The sequence below is a fragment of the Cryptomeria japonica genome, chromosome 4, assembly GCF_030272615.1.
Source record: "Cryptomeria japonica chromosome 4, Sugi_1.0, whole genome shotgun sequence".
Classification (NCBI taxonomy): domain Eukaryota; kingdom Viridiplantae; phylum Streptophyta; class Pinopsida; order Cupressales; family Cupressaceae; genus Cryptomeria; species Cryptomeria japonica.
Genome location: NC_081408.1, coordinates 128,972,397 through 128,987,916, shown reverse-complemented (window position 1 = coordinate 128,987,916; position 15,520 = coordinate 128,972,397). Strand labels below are relative to the sequence as shown.

The window sequence follows — 15,520 nt, the reverse complement described above, 5'->3', positions numbered from 1 at the left end:
TCAAAACTGGACATAACCAGGAAGTATTTGCTCAAAAGAGCCTTATTAATGTTTATACCAAATGTGGAAGTTCGACAGGTGTATGCCAAGTGTTCGACAAAAAGTCTTAAAGAAATACTTTCTCACGGGCTTCAATGACTGCATCATATGTTCAGACGAGGCATTTTAAAGATTTGCTCATGTGTAGAAGGCTTTAGAGGTAGGAAATCAGCTTTTCAAGCATTTTAAAGGCTTGCTCATGTGTAGAAGCTCTAGAGGTAGGAAATCAGTTTCTTGCTTACATTGTAAGAATTGGATGCCAATCCAATTTTTTTGTGGGGAATGCAATCATTGACAGAATGGCTAACCGAAATTTAGTTTCATGGAATTCTATGATTACAGGATATACCTGAGGCGGGTTGTATGAAGAGGCTCTAGAACTCTTTGGATACATGGAAAATGAACTCTTTGGGTACATGAAAAAGGAAGGCTTTGATTGGGACTATACCGCCATGGCCACAGTTGTAGGAGTATGTGCAAACCTTTGAACAGGGTAAGCAACTCCACTGTCGCTCTGTAAAAACTCAATTCGATTTCATTGTTGTTGTGGGAACTGCCCTTGTTGATAATACTAAAACTCCTCCAGCGATGAGATCGCAGGTTGTGGAGCATATCGGTTAAGGAAGTCGGTTTGCAGGGACACAGTTATGTTTAGAAATTACCACAAATCGGCATGAAAATTCCGCATGAAATAAATACGACGTGATAGTTCCAGCGCGAGGATACTGAATTCCGGTGGACTATATCCACCATATTTATCCTATTAGGCAAAGTAAAAAACCTAATTTCTAATTGTAAGTTTTGACAGATTTGTACATACGGCACAGTAGAAAATTGAAAACTTATAAGCATTGGATTAATTTAATATACTTTCAGAGAAGATACGCAGATAAATTTAATTGTTATGCGAACCCATTACAAACTTATTAGAATACGTTTGTTATGCATGTACAATGCATTGAAGAACGTATACTGTACTGAACCGCCATAAAACTTGATCATTGGCTGAAAATCTAGAGGACCTTGTATTGATTTGTGCCAATGAACATGGAAACAAATAATGAAAACTTTACAAAGGATGTCAAGATCCTTGGAACGTTTTCTTCAAGATAAGATATAATAAAAGAAGTCAATCATCAAGCCAATCCAAACTAAAGCGTGCTTCCACAAATTGAACTCTAAGCTCAAGAATAGAAATGTTCTTGGCTCGCTACCATTGCTTCCCTATCGTCTCATCACAGGTAACAAGCTTCAGGGAACTTAGTTCACAAACAGTTGAAGGTAGCGCCATCAAACGAGTACATTCTCTCATATCAAGCTCCCTCAATTTCTTGAGCTGGCCTATTTCCTTTGGAAGTTCTTTCAAGCCCTCGCATAGTGAAATGTCTAAATATTCCAACCGTACAAGTTTCCCAATTGACACAGGAAGCTGTTCCAGGCGTGGTAATGCCGATAATCTCAACATTCTCAGATTGCTCATATTTCCAAAATCATATGGTAAAATTTGAAGCTGATGGCAGTTGGTAATAGAGCATGACAGAGTAGAGGGCATATTGCAGATACCAAAAGGTAACTCCGAATCATTGCTGTGGTCCAGGTTAAAATCTTGTACCTTGGTGAATGTGGATATATTTTCAAATCCTTCACATAAGCTCAAAGATAGCTTCTCTACGTTCTGCAGTTCTTCAATGCCCTGTTCTTCAGCAAAGGGTAAAATCAACCTCTCCAAGCGGACACTCTTGAGTTGAGTGAGTGATGATAAGACATCTAGACCTTTCACTATTGCCTTGTTTGTACCGCAATTGTATATCATCAGAAACTTCAGTTTCTTCATCGATTTCAGAAATTGGGGAAGAAAGTATTCTGTTGAAGAAAAGAATAAAAACAGAGCCTCTGTTTCAGGGAAATTCATATCATACCAGTCATTTTCGTCTATAGGGCCTGCATGTGTTGATTACAAAGCAAATCAAATTAGAAAATTGTGCTTTAATAATGACTACTAGTTATGTATGTGAAATTCATGCACATGCCGGCCAAGTTACTTAGAAAAGTGATGTAGACCGCATTCTAGTCAGAAAATCATTTTCAAATTCAATGCTTTACTATGGACATCAGCAATGAACATGAAAAAGAATGATTAGAATGACAAAGAAATATTTTTCTGGAGTAAAATGGACGTGTACAAGTTTTTGAATAACTCACCGGTGAGAATGGAGAGAATTTGAGTGTCAAATGCTCTGTCTCTGAGCAACTCCCATTTCTCTAACGAACAAAAGTCCTTCCTTTCTATGACCAACCTCTTGCGGAATGCGGTGTAGTATATTGTCAAGGTGCCCAAAATACAAGGCCAAATCTCGCGTTCCATCATGCTGGGAAAAGTATACCTCTGAAGCATTTCCATATTGGATTGTTGTACTTTCTCTGTTAAAGTGAAAGCATGTCAGCTTAGTGTTGAAAAACGTGATTAAAATAAATTCAATATACAAACGCAAAGGCAATTACCTCGCATTGCTAGTTAAATTTAGCAGATTTCTTCTTGCGAGTTCTGGTAAGATGGCAGAAGCATTATGCCTTGGTAGCTTTCGAACATAAACCCAAATATCCAAAAGTGCATCAGCACATATTTTCTTGTCTGCGGGAAATAACCCCAAGTCTAAGAAACATTCCTTGAGTACGTCATCTAAGGAGTCAATACTGCCAAATTGGAGGGCATATTGCAGATGCTGACAAAGTACATCTGTTAAGGAGTCAGTACTGATCTGCGGCAATCTATATAACCCTTTTCTGTGATTATCTGATCTATATTTTCTTTTACAAATCTTGTTCGTTGCCCTCATCCAAGCCTTGTGCGATTCCCCATGCACACAGTTTGCAATCATCGAAACCATTGTTGAAATATTAAAAAACAGTCAATTTCTTTCCAATTTGAAACTTAGTCTTGCGTAATCCTCAGCTCCTTGTCCTTACAAAGTTTCTTATCTGTGATTTCTTCTCTTTGCAAATATAATTGCCTTCTTTATATAAGAAATAAGCACCAGCAAATATCAAACGACTCGGTTTTATTGAAGTTGCAAAGGAACCTGCATTCTCAGCGTATAGGCGAACGAGTCTGCGTTTATTGCCTTTCATACTCTCTTTCGCAGGAATGTGTAAGAGATTTTTCCTCGTTCCTCGCATGAATGTGCGTAAGAGATCATTTCCTTTCTTTCATACTCCCTTTCGCATGAATGTGCAAAACATGTTTCTTCGAAATGATTTCGTATTGACTCGTTGCATTCCTTTCATCTTAAATGTGTTTTCAGAAGGACCTGAGTTAAACTGGTTGAACAAATTAGTAGGAAAGTTCGGGTTTGCTACCATTCACGCACATAGGAAGCTGACTTTTGGCGCGTTCTGTTTTACCTTAACACAGAAAATATTCTTCCGTCATATAAAAACATAGAGGAGCCTTTTATGACCGCGCTTGGGGTTTTATAAGTTATCATTGCGTAAGCTTACTTTTGATGGGACAATCTTTTATTTTATTTTTTCAATAAAGTATTTAAGCTACACTTACACTACCTTCAAAAAAACTATTCTATTTTCGTTTTTAATTATGAAATGGTGATATCTATTATATTTAAGGAAGCATTATATGTAGGTTTATCGAATACTTATTTTAGAATTTATTTTTGATGTATAAAATTAGAAAGTGTCTTTTAGTTATAATGCGAGATAATCATTAGCATTGGTTATAATGGTTTGAATAACGGGTCTTTAAATTAATGTTCTTAATATAAGACATGATAATAGTGGAATTACTAAAGCCTTGACATCTACAAGATATTTTCAAGCCAATACTAATGATAATGTAAGCCAAGTGGTGGTAGCCCTATTAGATTATACTTATCTCTCCAAGAAAGTTATTAAACCTCATTACTTAAGAAAAATACTATTTGCAAGTGTTTTCTCTTCTTGCAAGCCCACACTTGTTGATGTACACCATTTTTAGAACCTTGTGTCAAGTGACTCCAAGGTGGCATGGGTTGGATTGTATGGTGGTTTGATGTCACAACTTGCACTAGACATTTCTTTTATTATCTATAGCCATTGATAAGCTAAGATACACCACAAGTCCTATGTGACCATTTCATTGGAGCTCAATTAGTTCTCCATTTACCTTGGATTGATGTGCTTCCAATTTTTTTAACAACATTATGTGGCTGAATTATGCTACTAAGAGCATGTTGTGGATTTGCATATAGCTAGAGGAGATCATATCAAATTCAAAATCATTGTTAAGGGTTGGCAACCAATATTTGAAGGAGTTCTTCCAATCTTTCTAGTCACACAACTTAGATCAAGAAATAAAATCTATAAACAAATAGATAAACACATTTGAGATATTTTTAAAATTTTAAAGGCTTGAGTCAACACTATAAATTATGCTCAAGTCTTAAGACCCTTCACAAGATCATGAGGACGATTTCAAACAATGCTCGGACATAGTCCCTTATTATGTCTCTTTCACTTGGCTCATGCCTTATTAAAAAATCCTTCCTAAAGTGGATCTCTATTATAATGCTACTAACATAGTTAATGAAAAGGTTTCTTATGAATAGTAAAATATTGAATTACACCTAAAGTTGAAACGCTTAAGCTAATATACAATCAAACAATAATCACTCCATTGATTTTTATTTTTTTTGTAAGATCATTGTAGAGGCCCTTATTCTTGGTGTTAGACATATTCTGCCATTGGTTATTCGCATAGTAAAAACAATTCAAAAAATTAAAATTTATAAGTGAGAATGTTAATATTGTATGGGAAGTTATGGAATGGGTTGGGAAATTCAATTAACAAGCGATCTTTATCAAAATTAAATTTGAAAAATATTATGATAGAATTAGATAGCCCTTAAGTTTTTCCATTCTTAGGATGATATGCATCCGACACAATTGTCTATAGTTACTTAAGATATTATTTACTATTGCTTTTATTTTCCTCATTCTTAGTAGCATTCAATATTAATAATTTAGTCCCTTTAAATATATTTGCAAATAATTTCCTAACATCATTTTATGTGTTGGCTACTAAATTTCTTTAGATATCCAATTACTATTGTTATATCACAAAGACAGGTCAAAGGAATTTCTCTCTTAGGTAGAAATTGCCAACTTGTTAATGGTGATGTTTTCCCCCCAATCCTAGAGAACAAACTTTAGACCTAGACACATAGATTTATATTAGTTAATAATAATGTTTGACTCATGATGCACTTGTGGGCAATTATGAGAAAATGAACAAGAACATGAGCCACTCATTTACACTTTTGGTATTATAATATGAATGAGTATATTCCTATAGATCTTAATAGTATAATTGAAGAGATATAATAATAGACTTGTTCAAGTAGATTAGCCATACTTATTGTATAATAAATTCCCATTTGTTTGTCACTAAATACCTCTTATCATATCTTAGTACTCTTGAGAACTAATTATTTATTTTATAGAATATTGAAAACAAGATACACATGCAACGAAATATGTAAGAAATCATATCCCCTAATATTAATCCCCTTATTATTTTCTTACCTCAAGTGCAACCAAGCAAACCATCATGCATAACTCTTTGAAGGTATATTAGACACTAGCTCCAAAAACAGTTAACCAATATTTTTGAATATTGTAACTAGGTATATCCTTATAAGTATATTACTTAAGAAAAGAGAACAATTTAATAAAATAGAATAGTTTAACTAAAGAGTACACTTGTGCTTTAGTCCATTGAAAATATAGTTTATTAAAAATAAACATGAAAATACTCTTATAAATATGAAATAGATAGACAACACTATGTGTTAAATCCCATCAATATATTTAAAATTTGATTTAGTTTTAATACAACAATGAATAAAATTTTTTAGAGCCAAATCTAATTTAATAATCAATAATATTCAAAGAAATAAGATGGTATATTTTGAAAAGAGATTTCTAAAGACATTGAGAAGGTTTTACAATTACTATGATAATCAACCAATCAAAAATAAGAATTTAGAAAATTGAATTTTATAGATGCTTATAATTATCCCTTGATACTCTCAATTGATTATAGAAACATCTAGGTCATAGAGATGATTTTTCTAGGAAACATTTATGTAGATTTAGAAAATAGTAAGTGGGAAAGAGTCTCAAGAACACACACATAAAATTTCAGGCCAAAGAGTATAATAGAGTGCAATATTAAGAGAATAGATTAGGCCTTACACAATAAAAAATAATACTAATTTTATTTAGTTATTTATGAATGATTGCCTATGTTCTTAGCTTGTCTCATTTCAAACTCTTTTTTCAATATAACTACATAGATAGAGTTGATTGATTTAATATCAAGGGCTCTATCACATAATGTTTATTATCATCACATCTCATGTAAATGATAGAGGGACAAGGTAGTTAATCAATGAAATATGGAGATGGACACATCTTCTCTCAATTACTCCTTTTATCAAAGGGATTTTCTTGAGTGGGGAGGAAATTATAGTTGGAAAAGAGGATACCCCTCATTTGTGCCCAAACATGAATGGATAAAATATCTTAGATAGTCCATGGATGTTGAATGGGAAAGCACCATAAAGGAAAATTATTTAAATTTTGGGTTGATATGAGCAAATCTACTCATGGGAGAAAAATAAAGAATTGATTTATATAGTACCGTTGATTTACTAGGCTATTTAGTGGTGATGTAGAATAACATCCAAAAGATGTGAAGTAATCTCCTTTGAAGATAATTACTTTTGAGGGCCTATTGATGGGAGGAAAAGAATAGTTTTATAATAGATGAAAGATCTAAAGTAAAAAAACTTACAAAATTAGGAAACAAAAAAAAAATGATCCAAGGAACGCAACATTATCAAGATGAAAGCATAAAGAGATGAGCTAAAATAGACATAAATGAAAATAATAAATTTATAATATATTAATAGTTTGTTGTCCCATCATGCAATTATTAGTGATATGAAAATATAATTTATAATAGATAACACCAAACAAGATATTAAATTTAGTAACAATACTTACTATGATTGGTAGTTAAGTGACTTGATCAAGCCATGAAAGTGGGTTCTTAGTAGTAAAGTAGCATAGAAAATATACTTATTATTTTTTGGACTACTATATGATCTAAACCCAAATGAATATAATATATTAATTCCTAGTTGGTGAAATGGTATGAAGGTATTGATGAAACAATAAAAGATTCTATATGAATAGTGAGAAACTAATCCTAAGCTTCACATAATGAGAAGAGAAAGGAGAAATAGAGGAATATGTAGCCTTCTTGAAATTAATTATGGATCCATGAATACATTTACACATGGTTTAACAGTACTCTTAAAAAAGATCTAGGGATGACAACATTGTTAAGCTTTCTAGTGAATAAGTAATATTCCAAGTAATAGGTGGATTAAAATCTCTAAAAGATGAGGAATACACCAAATAAGGAAGTGGTGATATCTTAAACAACCCTAGGGTATAGGTGAAGAAATATGTTAGGATTTTTTTTAACATGTAGTTATGGTGGATAAGGCTTTTTGAAATGAGTTGTACTCAAAGTCATTGGAATACATAGTTTTGTGATCTAAATAAGTAGAATAATCACTATGAAATAATTAATTTTTTCTCCCTACAATAGATAAAAATTAGAGATATATTGCTAAGAAAAGAATAATACTAAACAACAAGAACAAGAATAATATAAAACAACAAGAACAAAAATAATATAAATAGATGACAGATCTAAAAATGGATGATATCTTCAGAAAATAAAAAATGCAAACAATACATAAAAAATCTATATGGTCATGCTTTCAGGTGAAATTTTCCCATGCATACCAAAATGTATATTATAAACCAAAAACGTTATGAAAGAAACCCTAAATAGTTGTAGCACCTTACCATAGATCTAAATAATAACCTTATATTGTGTAATAAAGAGAGAAACAATACTATCACTTATAAAATATAGATATCCCTTTAGGAATTAATTTTCTCATGCTTGGTGGACAATAGTGTCACATCATCCATATCAACCACTTCCACAATGGATGAATATGGAAGAAAATAAATAAATAAATTTAAAAAATAAGGGTCATTCAAGAGAAGAGGATAGATAGGATGTTAGTGGTATTGACATTGATAAAAGATTATGTAATGTCTCATTCTAGATTTACCCTAAAAATTTCCCTAGAATTATAATTTTAATAAAAGAAAGAGATGGGATATGGTTAGAGACATATCTTAACCAAGTAAACCTCCCCTTTAACAAGATAAAACTTGATGAAATTCTGCAACTACAACCAATGATATATACATATATAATTTTTAATGATTAGGGTTTGATGAGAATATGTAATTACCTCAATTCAATAAGATAGACCATATCTATATTACTAACTAGTATTCAATCTCAATAGAGTTAGGAGGAGGAACCATGATAGGTCTACCTAAAGCCATCCCCACACTAAGCCCAAGAGAGGACACTCACCCTCTTGGCCACAGTTGCAAGCACATTGGACATCCACTGGGGGTGGTCTACCTAGTGAAGTGCTTGTATCTTCTTTTGTTATTCATGCCTAATCCATTTAAGTCAATAGTAAATCCTTATAGAGATGGGAAAGGAGATTGAAATAGGGGGCCTTTTAATCTACCTATCTAAGTCCAAGAGCATACACTCACCCTCTTTGCCTTAGTGGCAGGCACATAGGACATCCACTCAGAGGTATCAAGACCTATATGGCAATTTTATAACTACTCCCCTTCCTTACACCTCCTTCCCTTATATGATTTCTCGTGAGGTTACAAATTGATTTATGTTCAAGCACTTGCATTTCACACACACACACACACACACACACACACACACACACACACACACACACACACACACACACACACACACACACACACACACACACACACACACACACAACGATTCATGTTCAAGCACTTGCATTTCACACACACACACCCACACGCACACACACACACACACACACACACACACACACACACACACACACACACACACACGATTCATGTTCAAGCACTTGCATTTCACACACACACACACACACACGCACACACACACACGCACACACACACACACACACACACACACACACACACACACACACACACACACACACACACACACACACACACACACACACAACGATTAGATGTTTGCGAATGAGCCTTTTACTGTAGATTCGACTAATCCGAAAATGAGGTCTGATATGCCAGAGACACATGATGATATAGTAATTGCTATCTGATAGGACATAGGTTATAAAAATTAGGCATACCACAAAGATAATTATTAATGCTATTCTCCATTTTATATAATAATTTCGGGTCTAGATTATTATAGTCCTGACCTAGTTTGCACTCACTACTCAACAAGGAGCTTTACTCTAATTTGTATTTGTGTTTCATTTTATTGATCATTGCAGATACTTTTATTCATCTTCATATGATTTTATGATTACTTCTTGTAGACCAAAAGTATCTTACCTTTTAGATCAAACTATTACTCTCTCTCTAATCAGATCTCAAAATTTCATTATTTTTATTTCATTTGTTGGTTTGTAGCTTCTACTTAAATTTAATAAAATCTCATTTCCTAGTTGTTCCGTTATTTTTCCTTCTTATCTTCTATATATAACTCTTTCAAGGGGAGAAATTCTTCACCAAAAGTTGGCCTTATTAAGACATCAACATAATTTAAATATATATATTTTCCTTAGTCAGTTCCTGAATCTTATTCCACCCTCTTCTAAATCAACATGATGAAATTTTATTTATTCATCTTTTGGGGCCAAATCTCCATTCCCATTCACCTAGGGTTTGATATACTTTATTTTCTCTCATATTGGGGTCAAATCTCTTATATTCAGCCACCTAAGGTTTGATATTTAATACTAAGGTTTGATATTTATTATAGGCATGATCTTAGGCTGGGGCATGACCGATTATGGAATTATAATTAGGGAGGAAGGTGTTGGCATGAGAATCTAGTAAAGAGATGGGGGAATGGGTTCCTTCCAGTACACCATTATGGTGGAATCTCATCCCCATATGTTATCTATAAGTTGGACAAAAATTGACCAAACAATATAATCTTGTGGAATATTGAGGGGGAAGGGTAAGAATAAAATCATTTTGTGGAAATTATTTTGGGGACTTTGAAGAGAATAAAATTGGGAGGAATAGAATATTGGATTGATAATATTTGATAATATCCTCCCTACTTTTGTTGTAATGAGATCTCTTGAATATGTGATAGATGCCCATGAAAGCACAATAGAATGTATGAATTTTGTCAAAGGAAAAACATTCAAAGATGAGAAGAGAGACATGTATTAAGTGAGTAAGGATAATGTCACAAGGGCATACTGAAAAGTCTAGATAAACTCCAACTATTTCACCTTTTCAATTGATGACACAAGCTCTTTTGAGGCTGACAGCCTTAACATTCTTAGATAGATCATATTTATAAGACCATAGGTTGCTTTCTAAAGTAGATGACAATTATAGAATAGACTGTGTGAGAGTGTATATGATATGGAAATTTTAACAAGAGGTAATTCATATAAGGGACCATATGAGAGAGGATGGTATATGGCAAATACCAATAGGTAACTTATACAATAGTTATCACTATCATATTTTGTGGTGCTACATCTATTTTCTAAACTTTTCTTTTGAACATTTTACCTTTTGCTCTTTTTTTGGGTGTATAACACTTAGGTACTTTGGTATATTTGAGTTATATAGCATAGTCTAGCTTATTTTCTTATGCAAATTAACTTACCAATGTAGTGTTTTGCTTGATTGCTTGATTTATTTTGGGGTGTAATAATGTGTAATAGTTTAAAATTAAATCCTTTCTTTAAGATGTTAAACACAGCTTAGATGATAGTAACATATGATAAATTAATCACTATCTTTTTCTTTGATTCTTTAACCTTGTCAAAGGGTTAACTTTACTCACTTTTTGTATGAACTTTAAAAATAAAGAATCTAGAATACACTTTGGAGAAATTTAAATCATCAAAAGTGAATTATGTGTGATCAATCACTCCCTTAGAGACATGATGATAAGGATTTGTATGAAATATAAGGCAACACCATATATATTAGCTCTGTGATGACGAATGTTCACACAAATCCTAAATGGGTGAGATTTCATAAAAGCGTACGTTTATCTATTGAGGATGTTAAACAACACCAACTTAAATGTAACAAACAATTATATGACAAAAAACATGTCAATTATAGACCATTTAAAAAATAACAATATGCTTGTTTATATAATACAATATATTATTTTTCATGAACAATATGCTCTCAATGCATTAAAAAATAAATTTAGTTATATATTTATATTAGAAATTTAATAGTACAATAAAATGTTTCTAAATGCAAACACACATAATGTTTGAACTTACCGACACTCTTAAAATAGGAGAATATTAAGTTGATTTAAGATCAAATGTTAAGTTTTCTCTACAAACTCCATTTTAGAATCCTTTTACAATTTTGGTTTACTTTTCAAGAAATGAGTGAGAGAATTTTTTTTCTTATTATGAAATGTTGAATGTCATTTTACTTAACTTTAAAACTCAATGCCCACTTAAGTGTTCACACAGCTATTTCCTCCATGAAATTTATGACCAATTTCTCTTGAAAGTCAATTGTCTAAGTTTTATAAGTTTGGACACATTGAATCATATTTTTCCTAAGAAAAGAGCTAAGCTCATAAATGTTAATAAAGGATTATTATCTTCACTTATTTCTCTGTAAGAATCAACTCTCAAGATGTTTTTTATGTTTTGGACATTTCAATAGTAGAGTTACACCCAATCCTTTTATGACATTATAATAAAATTATATAAATAAATAATAAACCTCAACAATTTCGTACAAATTTAGAACCTAACATCTCTTTTAATTGAGACTGCTTGGCAGGAAATTAACATTGGTGCATCTACAGCTCCTACAAACACCATGTGATGATTCAATTATTAATTATTCTAACAAATATTACAATAGAGAAATTAAACAAAATAATTTGTAATTATAAAATTTGACGAATCTGTACATAAAACACCGATTTAACTTACATTCACAGAAACTTACAGAGATCAAATTTTAATTGATGTCTGGACAAGTCCCACCCATTTAAAATTTTTATTGATTATCTATTGGGATAGAGAATACGTTCGTTATGTATGTACAATCAAGAAAAGAATTTTTACTGCATTGAACTGCCACAAGAATTGATCATAATGATAGGCTGAAATATTAGAAAACTTTACATCGATTTGTGCCAGTCAACATGAAAAATTATAATTTTCTTTTACAAAGTATGCCAATATCCTCGGTTCTTGTCCTTCACGATGAGAGATAAGAAAAGAAGTCAGATATCAAGCCAATCCAAACTAAAGTATGCTTCCACAATTTGAACACTAAGATCCAGAATAGAAGTGTTCTTAGCCCGCAACCACTGCTTCCCAATCGTCTCATCACAGGTAACAAGCTTCAAGGAACATAGTTCACAAACAGTTGAAGGTAGCGTTGTCAAACTGGAACACTCTCTCATATCAAGCTCCCTCAATTTCTTGAGTTGTCCTATTTCATTTGGAAGCTCTGTCAAGATCTCACATAGTGAAATGTTTAGATACTCCAACTGTTCAAGCTTTCCAATTGAAGCAGGGAGCTGTTCCAAGCATGGTAATGCCGATAACCTTAACATTCTTAGATTTCTCATTTTCCCAAGATCATATGGTATATTTTGAAGCTGATGGCAGTTGGTAATAGAAAAGGACAGAATGGAGGGTATATTGCAGATACCGAGTGGCAACTCCTCCAAATTATTGTTGTGGTCGAGATTTAAATCTTGTAAACTGGTGAATGCGGGTATATTTTCAAATCCTTCACATAAGCTCAGAGATAGCTTCTCTATGTTCTGCAGTGCTTCAATGCCCTGTTTTCCACCAAGGGGTGAAATCAACCTCTCCATGCGGACACTCTTAAGCTGATTGAGTGACGATAAGACCTCTAGACCTTTAACTGTTGCCTTGTCTATACCGCAATTGGATATCATCAGAAACTTTAGCTTTTTCATGGTTTTGAGAAATGGGGGAAGGCAGTATTCTGTGGAAGTGAAGAGTAACAACAGAGATTCTGTTTCGGGGAAATTCATATCATACCAGTCATTTTCCTCCATAGGGCCTGCATGTATCAATTACAAAGCAAATCCAATAAGAAAATTGTGCACTGATAATCACTGCTAGTTACATATGTGAAATTCGTGCACATCCCAGTCAAGTTAGTTGTAAAATTGATGCAAACCATATTCTATGCAGTAAAACATTTTTGAAATTCAATTCTTAACTATAATTGGAGATAAACAATAAACAATGAAAGTAATGGTCAGGATTTCAGAGAATAACTCACCAGTGAGAATGCAGAGAATTTGAGCGTCGAATGCTCTACCTCTGAACAACTCGTGTTTCCCCAGCAAACTACCATTTTTCCTTTCTATGAACAACCTCTTGCGGTGGAGAATATTGTCTTCGTGTCCCAAATAGAAGATCAAATCTCGTATTACATCACGCTGGGAGATGTGTAGCTCTGAAGCATTTCCATATGGGATTGCTGTACTTCCTCTGTTAAGTGAAAACATGTTAGATTGGTGTTGAAAAACACGATTAAAAGAAATCGAATACATAAAACAAAGGCAATTACCTTGGATTGCCAGTTAAATTTAACAGATTTCTGTCCGCAAGTTCTGATAAGATGGCAAAAGCATCACGCCTTTGTAGCTTCTCAACATAAACCCATATGTCCAAAAGTGCGTCAGCACATATTTTCCTGTCTACGGGAAATAATGCCAAGTCTAAGAGACATTCCTTGTGTACATCATCTAAAGAGTTAAAATTGATCTGCGGTAGAGTATATGGCCCTTTTCCGTAATAATGTGATGTGTATTTTCTTTTAGAAATCTTATTCGTTGCCCTCTTCCAAGCCTTGTGTGATTCCACTTGCATACAGCTTGCAGTCACTGAAACCATTTGTTAGAAGTATTTACAGAAGGTTCAATTGCGTAATTCTTAGCGCCTTGTCCTTACAGTGTTTCTTTTCTGAGATTTCTTCCCTTTAGAATGCTAATAGAAGTGTGATTTAATAGAAGAAATAAACACGACAAACATCAAAGTGACTCGGTCTTACTGAATTTGCTATGAAATCGGCATTCTCAGTAGCGTCTACCCCAAGAAATGTGCATAGGCTTTTTCTCGTGGCAAACGGTTTGATAAAATTCACATTAAAAATGTTGTTGGAATTCAATTCTAAGGCTGCTTTCTCATCATTTCTACGAGTGAACCCTTAAAATGTATCTTCCTTGTGATTTCACTACAGACTTCATGGAAACTAACGCGAATGCTTCGTGATGCGAACAAGTTCTTTCGCATGAATTCGCATAGATGAATCTTTCCTCCATATGCTCTTTCGCATGAATTCGCATAGATGCATCTTTTCTGACAAGATCTTTCCAAGAAATGGTTTCGTATTTTCTTGTCGCGTTCCTTTCACCTTATAGTGATTTCCGAATGACATCTGTTGAACTGGTAGAACAAATTAGTAACAGAGTCGCGATGTCTGCGTTTGAATCACGCACGTAGAAAGTTTTCTCATATCTCACGCCTTGGAAAATACTTGTTTTCCTTATATGGGAACATAGGGGAGCCTTTTATGACCGCGTTTGGGGTCTTCCAGGTTGTCATTCCTAACTTTACTTTCTAAGTGGGACCATCTTTTGATTTAAAAATAAAAAAAATGTGGAAGGTGCAAGGGTTACGCTTATAGAATAATATATTTAATTTAATAGGTTAAGGAGACAATCAAAATCAATCTTTGTGTTGTTTTTCACTATAAAGTGGATCCGAGGACAATAATTCAACTCTTTGATATTTTTTTTCTCATGAGACAACCTTCTTAAGATGCATGTCTTCATTTAATGGATAACAATAATTTTTTTATTTTTTTTTAAAAAAAAACATAACAAAAATTAATGATACCATCTTGTCTTTCAAACTATTTATCTCGCATGGCACACATAGTTCAATTTGTGCAGTAGTGTGGGAGGAGTAATAGAGTAATTTATAGTTGCATTATGATTTTTGTTCAGCTATATTTTCAATTGCAAGTTGATGTACTCTTCAATAGAAACCTTTATTAGATATAATTTGTTTTTACCACTCTCGAAAAGGTGACAATATATCTATTTCAATGTACTTTGTATTTTTATTCATGAACAACATGCTAAATTTATCTAGCAACAAATCTAAGTGCAAGCAGTACAAACTCATGTATCTAGTGAGAAATCTAATCACAAGAATTGCACATCTTCCTCACACTTTATAAATATGTAACT

The 15,520-nt window shown here is 33.1% G+C and overlaps 2 protein-coding genes across 2 annotated transcripts; both read right to left on the bottom strand.

The window, feature by feature from the left end:
* Positions 1 to 866: 866 nt before the first annotated feature.
* Positions 867 to 3,207, bottom strand: LOC131079862 (probable disease resistance protein At4g33300). The gene is made up of 3 exons (XM_058017902.2): positions 2,542 to 3,207; positions 2,242 to 2,460; positions 867 to 1,980 (listed from the first exon to the last, which is right to left on the bottom strand). The coding sequence occupies exons 1-3, from the start codon at positions 2,546 to 2,548 to the stop codon at positions 1,250 to 1,252; spliced, it is 957 nt and encodes a 318-aa protein (XP_057873885.2). The 5' UTR covers positions 2,549 to 3,207; the 3' UTR covers positions 867 to 1,249.
* A 9,149-nt stretch (positions 3,208 to 12,356) lies between these two features.
* LOC131079865 (probable disease resistance protein At4g33300) lies at positions 12,357 to 14,337 on the bottom strand. Its single transcript, XM_058017906.1, has 3 exons — positions 13,834 to 14,337; positions 13,543 to 13,754; positions 12,357 to 13,317 (listed from the first exon to the last, which is right to left on the bottom strand). The coding sequence occupies exons 1-3, from the start codon at positions 14,157 to 14,159 to the stop codon at positions 12,503 to 12,505; spliced, it is 1,353 nt and encodes a 450-aa protein (XP_057873889.1). The 5' UTR covers positions 14,160 to 14,337; the 3' UTR covers positions 12,357 to 12,502.
* Between the last annotated feature and the right edge of the window lie 1,183 nt (positions 14,338 to 15,520).

What these genes read in the sequence shown, in the direction of transcription:
- LOC131079862 (XM_058017902.2), bottom strand. An exon ending in AATTCTCTCCATTCTCACCG is followed by an intron (nt 1,981 to 2,241) that starts GTGAGTTATTCA and finishes CAACACATGCAG; the next exon opens with GCCCTATAGACGAAAATGAC.
- LOC131079865 (XM_058017906.1), bottom strand. Translation starts at nt 14,159, where the DNA reads ATGGTTTCAGTGACTGCAAGCTGTATGCAAGTGGAATCACACAAGGCT. An exon ending in AATTTAACTGGCAATCCAAG is followed by an intron (nt 13,755 to 13,833) that starts GTAATTGCCTTT and finishes TTCACTTAACAG; the next exon opens with AGGAAGTACAGCAATCCCAT. An exon ending in AATTCTCTGCATTCTCACTG is followed by an intron (nt 13,318 to 13,542) that starts GTGAGTTATTCT and finishes TGATACATGCAG; the next exon opens with GCCCTATGGAGGAAAATGAC.